This window comes from Arachis hypogaea, chromosome 7 (assembly GCF_003086295.3).
Source record: "Arachis hypogaea cultivar Tifrunner chromosome 7, arahy.Tifrunner.gnm2.J5K5, whole genome shotgun sequence".
Classification (NCBI taxonomy): Eukaryota; Viridiplantae; Streptophyta; class Magnoliopsida; order Fabales; family Fabaceae; genus Arachis; species Arachis hypogaea.
The window spans coordinates 53462187-53473283 of record NC_092042.1 but is presented as its reverse complement, the minus strand read 5'-3'; the positions used below and the strand labels follow the sequence as shown (position 1 = coordinate 53473283).

General features: G+C 32.4%; 2 protein-coding genes across 2 annotated transcripts; one reads left to right on the top strand and one right to left on the bottom strand.

The window, feature by feature from the left end:
• Window positions 1-5436: 5436 nt before the first annotated feature.
• Window positions 5437-7908, bottom strand: LOC140174366 (uncharacterized). The gene is made up of 5 exons (XM_072198810.1): window positions 7587-7908; window positions 7051-7403; window positions 6905-6959; window positions 6558-6588; window positions 5437-5560 (listed from the first exon to the last, which is right to left on the bottom strand). Exons 1-5 carry the CDS (start codon window positions 7906-7908, stop codon window positions 5437-5439), a joined length of 885 nt encoding a protein of 294 aa, XP_072054911.1.
• A 642-nt stretch (window positions 7909-8550) lies between these two features.
• On the top strand, window positions 8551-9938 carry LOC112703091 (clavaminate synthase-like protein At3g21360). The gene is made up of 2 exons (XM_025754408.3): window positions 8551-9389; window positions 9462-9938. The coding sequence occupies exons 1-2, from the start codon at window positions 8767-8769 to the stop codon at window positions 9799-9801; spliced, it is 963 nt and encodes a 320-aa protein (XP_025610193.1). The 5' UTR covers window positions 8551-8766; the 3' UTR covers window positions 9802-9938.
• The last annotated feature ends 1159 nt before the right edge of the window (window positions 9939-11097 follow it).

Genomic DNA, 11097 nt, shown 5'->3' with positions numbered 1-11097 from the left:
CAGACCTGCTCACACCCTTGCTAACTTAGGCATCGGAGTGTCTTTGCAGGTACCACCCCCCATTCACTCACGAGCACAAGTCGGACGGAGCCCCTCGAGTTGAAGACCCATCCGGAGTTCTCCTCCTTCACACACTTGGGCCGCCAAACGCCATCCATAGCATTAATCTCCGGTTACCTACCGTAACACTTACTATTTTTTAAAAATAAGTATTTTTAAAAATATTTAAGATAACAAATTTTAAAATTTATATAAATTAAAGAAGAACGAAAATCATGTAATATTGATTTTTTTTTAATTTATATATGTAAAAAAGCCTAGAGTATCATCGGTCCTTCAAGGGCTTTTCGTGTTTTGTCATATTGTAAATTAAAGAATTAAGTTGGTAATTTTGATAAGTCTAAAACGAGCTCAACCATTATGTGCTTATTGAATGAGCTATATTTATATAGGCTATTAGATTTTATTAGATGAAAATCAAAGGCTAATATAAAATAAGAACATTGATGGACTCTAATAAATATAGAATATCCTAGTATATAAATAAATACTTTAATACACAATACTTTAAACGGCAACAAAATCTTTTATTCTTTAATAATTAAATATAAAATATATAAATACAAAATATATGAGTATTTTTTATTTAATAAAATTAATTATTATGCAAAACTTTTTTATAATATTAAAAAATTATATTAAAATAATATTTTAAACAGTAATATAAAAATATAAAATCATTAAAATTTATTTTATATTACTTGATAAATAATTAGATTATTATATTCAAAATTTATTAACTAACTATTTTTATTAAAGATATTATTATATAATATAATTTTTTATAAAAATATTTTTAAAAAATAATTTATTTAAAATATTATATATAATACATGAAAATATTATTTTTTATTTTTTTTAGAATAATTTATTTATTCTAATATTTTGTACTCACTTTAGTTGGAGGGGCGCGCCGGCCCGTCCCGCTTAAGGTGCGGGCCTAGGTGAGGCGGGGCGGGTTGGGGCGAGCCGGCCCGCATTACCACCCCTAATATATATATAGAGGGGTGGCAAGCGGGGAAGCCTGCCCCGCCAGAAGCCCGCCCCGTCCCGCCTAGTGAGGCAGTCCCAAAATCCTAGCCCTCCCCGTCTAACGGCGGGTTAGCGGGCCGGAGGGCATAACCCGCCAAATATCCTCTTTTTTTTTTACTTTTAAATATTAAATAATATATATAAAGGCATAAAAAATCTCTCCTATTTTTTACTTTTAACTATTATAATTTCTAAAAGTATAAACAAATTATAATTTTTATATTCACAAATATTAAAGTCTTTGTAATTATAAATATCTAATAAATATAAATATAAACCAAGTTTTCATCCAAAACATAATTATAAATATTGTTTCCAAAGCAAAATAAACATAATCCAAAATATGATTATAAATATTGTTTCTAAAACAAAATAAATATAATCCAAAACACTCAATTTTCATCTCATTCTCTTATAAGTTAGGTTGGAGGAAGTTGGGTTTTGGCAAAAAAATTGTAAAAATATCCATTACTAAAAAAATACTAAGCCCGCCGGGGAAACCCGCCCCGTTCTGCCAAAGCCCGTGGTTTAAGTGGTGTGAGTTAGGCAGGCTTTTGCTATTTGGCGGTCCCAATTTTTCAACCCAACCCGCCTTTTTTGGCGGGTTACGCGGGCTGACTCGGCGGGTTTAGGCCCATTTGCCACCCCTATATATATACTATCTAGTAATTTTTTTATATATTAAATAATTATAATCATATAATAACATTGAAATCAGAAAACATATTAAATCTGTTACAGTATAACTATTTAAAATATCATTTTAATATAATCTTTTAATATTATAAAAAAAATTTTGCATAAAAATTTTGCGGGTTTGGCGAATTCTTTTAATTTGACCGGTTTCAAATCCTAATCCGACCCACCTTTTTTAGCGAGTTCGGCGGGTTGGCCCGACGGACTCGACCCATTTTGCCACCCCTAATATATATTAAGAAGATTATCACATATTTTACTATATAAAGGTAGAAACTTTTTGTTCTAAAAAATATAAATTAAATAAATACAAAAAATATAAAATTTTTTTATTGATTAAAATTAATTATTATGCAAAATTTTTTTATAATATTAAAATGAAAGTTTAAGCTATAATATAAAAATATAAAATAATTAAAATTTATTTTATATTACTTAAAAAATAATTAGATTATTATATTTAAAATTTATTAACTAATTACTTTATTAAATATATTATTATATCATATAATTTTTATCAAAATATTTGTAAAAATAAAATTTATTTAAAAAGTTATATAAAATATATGAAATATTAACTTTTTTATTTAGATATGTATTTAAAATTATATTATTTATTCTGTTTTTATAAAAAAATGAAAAAAATAAAAAAGTTAATATTTTCATGTATTATATATAATATTTTAAATAAATTATATTTTTAAAATATTTTTATAAAAAATTATATTATATAATAATATCTTTAATAAACTTAATTAGTTAATAAATTTTAAATATAATAATCTAATTATTTGTTAAGTAATATAAAATAAAATTTTAATTATTTTATATTTTTATGTTTGTTATAATTTAAAATGTTGTTTTAATATAATTTTTTAATATTATAAATTTTTTTTGTAATAATTAATTTTAATAAATAAAAAATACTCATATATTTTATATTTAATTATTTAAGAATAAAAAATTTTGTTGCCGTTTAAAATATTGTGTATTAAAATATTGCTATTTAAAGTATTTATTTATGTACTAGAATATTCTATATTTATTAGAGTCCATTAATACTCTTCTTTTATATTAGCCTTTAATTTTCATCTAATAAAATCTAATAGCCTATATAAATATAACTCATTCAATAAGCACATAATTGTTGAGCTCATTTTAGACATACCCTGATAACACCACCTACATATAAGAACATGAAAAGAGGACAAGAGCTATGTCCCACTAAAAGGATTTGCCAATTCAAGCGAATCATTCTCAGATCTTCTTTAGTGTAAGCAAATACACGTGAAAAAGAAAAGCTACTTTACCCACTCTCCTTGATATCAGTATTATATTACTTTCTCTTTCCCAAAGCATGTGTTATTTAAAAAAAAAATTACTAATTAAATGTTATTTTTTAGTTTAACAATTTATTACTTAATTCTTATTTGACTCTTCTTATTAATTAGATTTTATTTTAAAATTTAATAATTTTAGTAATTATATATAACTAAAAGGAAACAATTAATTTAGAAAAAAAATTTAAAAGGCTAAAATTTTCAGTTATAAACGTGAAAAATGTTTAACATTAGTTTAACCATAAACACATTAATTATTTAAATTTTAAAATATTATGAAAAAAATTATATATACACTAAAAATATTTAAAATTTTAAGTGATGTGATAGGTAAAGATAAACAATTTTAGCAGTCAATATCATATACCTACCTATAACTAAAGTTAGTAGTGTGTTAGAACAAAAAATGGTATTGAAAATGATTTTCGGGTGCATCTCTATTAATTTGGGGTGAAATATATACACATATATATATCAGGCTAACAAACTCCTAACCTAATAGAAAATATTTCTCTCTAAATAAGGTTAACTAACTACAGTAAATAAATAACAATCATAACAAGTAAAACAAGATATCTGCTAATACTCTCTCTCAAGTTGGAAAAAAAATGTTAATGATTCCCAACTTGCTGATCAAGTTTTTAAACAAGGTAGGCTGCACAGCTTTTGTTAAAACATCGGCAAGCTGATGTCCTGACTTCAGGTGCACCAGCTTTACAGTACCGTCTTGTACATGTTCTCGAACAAAGTGACAATCCATTTTAATATGCTTGGTACGCTCATGGAAGGTGAGATTCTCTGCAATATGTATTGCAGCTTTGCTGTCACAGAAAATGAAAGGCGGATTAACTTATATCTCAAAATCCTGAAGCAGCCTCATAATCCACACAACTTCAACAGTAATATTGTCAAGTGCTCGATACTCTGCTTTAGTCGTGGACCTCAAAACGGTATCTTGTTTCTTCGACTTCCATGAGATTAGAGAATCACCAAGGAAGACGCAATAGCCGGTAGTGAATCGTCTAGTTTCGGCACAACTTTCCAAATCAGCATCCCTATATGCCTTGATCGATAAAGGAGAAGAAACCGAAAAAAGCAAGTCCTGCCCAGGTGCAGCCTTCAAATATCTCAAAACATGATAGACAGCATCCAAATGGATAGTGCAAGGAGAAGACATGTATTGGCTCTGCTTGTTCACAGGAAAGCAAATAGCAGGTCTTGAAATAGTGAGGTAAAGCAATCTGCCAATCAACTTCCTATATTGTCCTACATTCTCGAGCAAATCCTCATCAGTGGCAGTAAGTTTTATGTTTGGATTCAAGGGTATAGAGGCAGATTTACTATCCGAAAAATCAGTGTCTTCAAGCAAAGAAAGGGTGTAATTTCATTAAGACAAACAAACGCCTTCCTTAGATTTTGCTATCTCCAATCCAAGGAAATGCTTTAAGGAGCCAAGCACCTTAAGTTTGAAAAGACCTTGCAAAATTTGCTGAGTTTGGGCAACCATATCACTAAGTTTACTAGCAACAATGATATTGTCGACATATACAAGCACCAAAACAAGTGAATCGCCTATTCCTCTATGAAATAGAGAATAATCTGATTTGGACTGAGTGAAACCAGCACCAAGCAAAGCAGTAGAGAACTTGGTAAACCATTGCCTCGAAGTCTGTCTCAAGCCATAGATTGACCTGTTTAATTTGCATACAAGCTTCTTCCCCTGCTCCCCCTTGCTGGCATATCCCTGAGGTAGTTGCATATACACCTTATCATCAAGATCACCATTCAAGAAGGCATTATTAATGTCTAGCTGCAACAATTTCCAATTCTTCACAGCAGCAACAGCAAGGAGTAAACGAACAATGGTGAGTTTGGCAATGGATGAAAAAGTATCCTTATAGTCTACACCAGCTTGTTGAGTGTTTCCTCTAGCAACCAAACGAGTTTTGCATCTATCAACTAACCCATCTTGTTTGCGCTTCACCTTATACACCCATCGATAACTAATACAATGTTTTTTGATCGGAAGCAGAACCACCTCCCATGTACGGTTATTCTCCATAGCTTGTAATTCCTTAGCCATAGCCTGTTACCATTGGGGATACTTGACAGCTTGGTGATAAAATTAAGGTTTATAAAAATAAAAAACTTGCATACAATAATCCTTGTATGCTGAACTCAATCTCTCATAAGAACAAAAATGCACCATTGCCAAAGGATTCACTGCATTGTTGCAATGGTAGCCTGTAAGATAAGTAGGCACCCTATAGAGTTGTTGACTTTTTTTCAACGGCTGTGGATTCTCAGCTTATGACTGTGTCACAATAGGAACAGGTGTAGCCAGAGAAACGAGTTGAGGTGTATTAAGGAAAACTTCGACTGGCTTAGGAAGGACATGATCATCAAAAGGATCAGGTAAAGAAGAATAAGTGCTGCCAGCTTGAAAGGAAAATTCAATTAATGAAAATTCACATCCTTTGAAATAAAAAAATTTCTATTCTTGAGATTATAGAATTTGTACCCTTTGTAACCTCGTGGGTAGCTAAGAAAAACTGCTGGAATGGCTTTTGGTGAAAAATTGTTCCTAGAGGAAGGTAAAGTCGAAGTATAGGTAAGGCATTCGAACACCTTCAAGTCTTCATATGCGGGTGCCTTATTGTAAAGTAACTGATAAGGGGACTTCCAGCCAAGAGTAGAGGAGGGAAATCTAATGATCAAAAAAGCTGCAATAGCAACACATTCACCCCAAAAATAAATTGGGACATCGGATTGATAATACAAGCTCCTTGCCACATTCAAAAGGTGTTGATGCTTTCGTTCCACCACCGAGTTTTGTTGTGGTCGCTCAACACAACTGAATTGGTGGAGAGAACCTTTTGATTTTAAAAAATCAGTAAGAGATAACTCAGGTGTATTGTCGGACCGAATCTTCTTAATCACACAACCAAACTGAGTGTGAATCATGGCAAAAAATTCTTTAATATTGGTCGTAGCATCATATTTGGCTTTCAACAAATAAATCCAGGTATATCGACTATGATCATCTACCAAAGTGAGAAAATACCACTCTCCGTAGCAACATGATAAGGACCCCAAGTGTCACAGTGTAACAATGAGAAGAATTCGGACTCCTAATTATTGTTGGAAACAAAAGACAATCGTTTTTGCTTGGACAAAGAGCATATGTCACACAGTGAATTTTTATTAGGAGATGAAGAATTACAATTCAAAGGCAAATGTTGCAAAACAGGAAAAGAAAGGTGGCCTAATCTATGATGCCACAATTTTTCACTTATTGCATTACAAGAATCAGAAATGGCCAACGTATTGTCACAATCGGCATTATTACATGTAGGTTCAATAACATTGACACCTTTAGACATAGAAATTGGTGTGTGTGTGTGTGTGTCAATCCATGTTTCAATTTACCTTTTCCAATTATCTTGGAGTTCAGGTGGTCCTGAATCACAAAACCAACATCAGAAAGAAGAATATAAAAATACTGCTTTAACAACAAGGAACTCACTGAAATCAGGTTAATTTTGAATGAAGGCACATACAAAACTTCAGTGAGTGTGAAGGTTTGAGATAAGGAAACAGAATCAGAAGCAAGTACAGGTTGCGAGTATGATCAGGGAGAACCACAAACTTATTTGCAAACCAAATTAAAGGTTTAAAATTGTCAAAAGTACAGGTCACATGGCAAGTAGCCCCAGAATCTAAGATCCATGATTTAACTCCAAGTGCAGAAATTAAAGCAGTAGAGAAATATTTACCTTTCCCTGCGCTTGAAGCTTCAGCAGTGATAATAGGGGGCATTGTGGATGAAACCTGTGTAGATATATAAGAGTGATATTAATTGTTGATACTGTTGAGGAGTGAGCTGAAGAGGAATGTCCTGACTTGTGTCCACATGGTTGACCCGAATTGTGGCTAGACTTTGCTTCTTGTAATTAGGTGGATAACCATGTAACTTGTAGCATTTATCCTTGGTGTGGCCGAGTAAACCGCAGTGAACATAGAGCAGCTTATCTTTCTTCCCTGGACGGATCTTAGAGTTATACTGTGTGTTCTTCACGGCAAAAGCCAGCTGCGTCTCATTGCTTGTTGGAGGAGCAAGAGTTAGTCCTCGTTGCCGCTTTTCTTGAACGATTAGCGAAAAAACTTCAGAGATGCTAGGCAAAGGCTTCATCAACAGAATTTGGCTCCGAACTTGATGGTACACATCATTCAACCCCATTAAGAAGACGAGAACATATTCCTCATCAGCATGAGCTAAAAATTCACGAGCACCACCACAATTACAGCGTACTGAAGGTCAAAAATGGCATAATTCCTCCCACACACACTTCATCTTCGTAAAAAACTGAGAGACAGCAAGAGAATCTTATTTCAAATTGATTAACTCTTTTCGTAGTTCATAGATTCGAGGACGGTTCTTTTGCTGAAATAAGTGACCTAAATTTATCCAAATCTCATGAGCAGAACCAGCAAAGATCAAGCTCGATGCGATCTCCTTGGAGACATAGTTGAGAATCCAGGTGCTGACGATGTTGTTCAGACGATGCCAGCGGAGCTTGGAAGAGTGAGACACACCTTCCTCAGGTGGCGGAATCGTGCCGTCAACGAATTCAAGTTTGTTTTTGCCATTAAGCGTCATTTCCATCGATCTCTTCCATGAAGGATAATTGTCGTCGGTGAGCACTTGCGTGACCAAGGCAAGGTTCGGTTCATCGGAGGAATGGAGCAGAAAAGAATTGGCTTCATCGATCGCCGCCATTGCAGAAAAAAATTGAAGGTTGGAGAGAAAGTAAAAGGGGAAAAGAAAGTTCGAGAAAGAGGGAAGAGGATCAGAGAAGAACGCAGAAAAGTATGAAAAATTCTTCTGATACCATGTTGGAACCAAAAATGGTACTGAAAATGATTTTTTGGTGTATCTCTGGGTGGAATATACACACATACACATATCAGGCTAACAAACTAACAAACCCCTAACCTAACGGAAAAGATTCCTCTCTAAATAAGGTTAACTAACTGCAGTAAATAAATAACAATCATAACAAGTAAAGCAAGATATCTACTATGGGATGCTCCCATAAAGACGTTTAGAACGTGTAAAGATGTCGCATTATTATTGGACGTATTAATGAATCGGTTATTTTTAAATTTCTTAACAAATTAGAATATAATTGATTTTTTTTATAATAATAACAATAAACCTATTTTTTTAAGGATTTTATTGTATTTTTAAATTTTTAGATATTTAAATGTCTGCAAAACAAAAAATTAGAGATATATTTATCTTTTTATAAAAAAATTTAAAGATATTCAGTTTAGATTGTATAATTTAATCGGATCAAATTGGGTCTAGTAATTATAATACAGACAATTGAATTTATTATTGTTGCTATAATAAACTAATTTTGTTCTGATTTATTAAAAAATAAATTATTAATTGATTTAATAAGAATGTTCAATAATAACATGACACGTATAAACGTCTTAAAAAAAAGACATTTTTAATGTCTTTATTAAAGTGTAAATGAGAAAGTATGATTAAACAAGTTGGGAAACACTTTAATTATCCATTCATCAACTAATATCTTTTATTAAAAAAAATTAACTAAGAAAGAGAAGCATGAGGTTTTCAGAGGGATTGGTGGTGGAAATTGAGGTTCCACAGCAAAGGAACCTTCACGGCGGAGCTCGATTCCCAGCCGTGGTGACTCCTTCTTCTTCTCCTTCTCCATCTCCGCAGCAACTCATAGAATCTCATAAACAGTTGCTGGATTCGCTTCTTGCGGAATCCGGTGCTCTGCTTCTGAGGGGATTCCAGCTGAACACCCCCTCCGACTTCAACGACGTCGTTGAGGCCTTCGGCTACGACGAATTCCGCCTGGCCAGTATCTCCGCACCACGCTCCAAAGTTGTAGGGCGTGTGTTCACCGCCAATGAGTCCCCGCCGGAGCAGTACATCGCTTTCCACCACGAGATGGCCCTGGTTCCTGAGTTTCCTTCCAAGTTCTTCTTCTTCTGTGAAGTAGAGCCTCAGGCTGGAAGTGGCGGCGAGACTCCAATAGTTCTGAGTAACCTTGTGTACGAAAAGATGAAGAAGGCGCAGCCTGAGTTCGTTGAGCGGTTAGAGAAGCATGGCTTGTTGTACACAAGGTTCTTAGGTGACAACGACGACACTTCTTCTCCGATTGGCCGTGGCTGGAAGTCAAACTTCAACACCACAGACAAAACCCTAGCCCAGCAGAGGTAATTAACTAGTTTCACAGTTTTCATAGTCATTCAAATTGAATTGCAATTATTGAAATTGGAAAAATGCAGGGCGAATGAAATGGGGATGAAGTTGGAATGGTTGGAGGAGGGAGGAGTGAAGATGATAATAGGGCCAGTGGAAGGTGTGAGGTATGATGAGAGGAGGGGATGCAAGGTGTGGTTCCATACTATGGTGGGATGGGATGATCCATCAAAGCCTGTGACCTTCGGTGATGGGGAGCCACTACCGGAGGGTGCGGTGACTGAGTGCCTCAGAATAATGGAGGAGGAATGTGTTGCGATTCCATGGAACAAAGGTGATGTTCTCATCATTGATAACTTGGCTGTTCTTCATGCTCGAAGACCATGCAATACACCCCGCAGAGTTCTTGCTTCACTAGCTTCTTAATAACTACCCTGCATGCATTCCACTACATTAATAACATTACTAAGTTCCACTTATATTACAGTGTATGTATTTCACAATAAGCTTGTTTAATTACCAACAATGAATTCCTATGATTTGTTTGCCTCCCTTTGATCTAACTTTTTGTCTTGGATGGTTATATGCTTTTGGAAACTTGTGAGGTCTTTAAGCCTCTCTTTGTTTAACAGAATATTGACACACAAGATTTTGTTTGACATAATAGACCAATTAGTATATTTTGTATAAGATGGATACCAAAAATATTAATAAGGGATTTATTTTATTATTTTTATTAATTTTTTATTATTATATTTTTTATCTCAAATTTTTTGATTGAAAAAAAATTAAATTTTTATTATTTGTTTTAATTTATCACTAAATAAAATACAAAAATATAAAATTTTGTATCTTAGTCGTTTATATCTTATTTTTAGTATTTTATTTTATTCTATTTTAAAAAGTAAATGTAGTCTAAATATAAAAAAAATCAAGACAAGCATCATCAAGTGTTCCAAATGTAAGAGATTATTATAGAGTTTTCACTCGTTTGGAATTGGAAGGGTCTGCATTTAACCAAAAACTGTACTAAAGTGAATATTCACCTAAAATTGATAATTAAAAAGTATTAATTAATAATTTAATTATTTAATAATGATATGTAATTATTATTTTCATATAAAAATTGTGAGCAATTATTTTTTAATTTATATTTTTAAACATTATTGGTTAATTGTTGAATAAAAATAATAAATTTTGTGAGCTTTTTAACATTTTTTTGGTAATTTATTTCAAAAAATGTAAAAAAAAAAAAAATCAATAACTGTTATTATTAAAATAAAAAATTTAGAAATTATAAATTTTATTATTTAAAATTGAGTAAATATTAATAAAAAATAATAAATTTATTGACCATATATATAATATTATTCTTTTGTAAATACATATCTAATCCCACCACGGGGATCGGACAATCACCCACCATAAGGTTCAGCACCAACGTGGACGTATTGCTAACATGTATTTTTATCTGATTCCTGGTATATTTTTCTTAATTAATCAAAATACTTTCTTAATACGGGAATGACGAATTCGCATTATTAATGGTCTACTATTTGCCCAATATGATATGAGAGATGACCAAACATTAATTCTACTCCTACTTTTTGTCTCACGAAATGTGTAATGGATGAAATTATTTATGTTCTTTTTGTCTCAAATATTAAATAGGGTAAATATAAATATATAATTCTATTGTTATAATTCTATTGTTATAACTCA

Excerpts from the sequence above, each read along its gene's own strand:
- LOC140174366 (XM_072198810.1), bottom strand. The coding sequence starts at position 7,908 with ATGGCGGCGATCGATGAAGCCAATTCTTTTCTGCTCCATTCCTCCGAT. Across the intron at positions 6,960-7,050 it reads AAAGTCTAGCCACAATTCGG|GTTTCATCCACAATGCCCCC; the intron begins GTCAACCATGTG and ends ATATCTACACAG. Across the intron at positions 5,561-6,557 it reads CTCCAAGATAATTGGAAAAG|CACTTATTCTTCTTTACCTG; the intron begins GTAAATTGAAAC and ends TCAAGCTGGCAG.
- LOC112703091 (XM_025754408.3), top strand. The coding sequence starts at position 8,767 with ATGAGGTTTTCAGAGGGATTGGTGGTGGAAATTGAGGTTCCACAGCAA. Across the intron at positions 9,390-9,461 it reads AAAACCCTAGCCCAGCAGAG|GGCGAATGAAATGGGGATGA; the intron begins GTAATTAACTAG and ends GGAAAAATGCAG.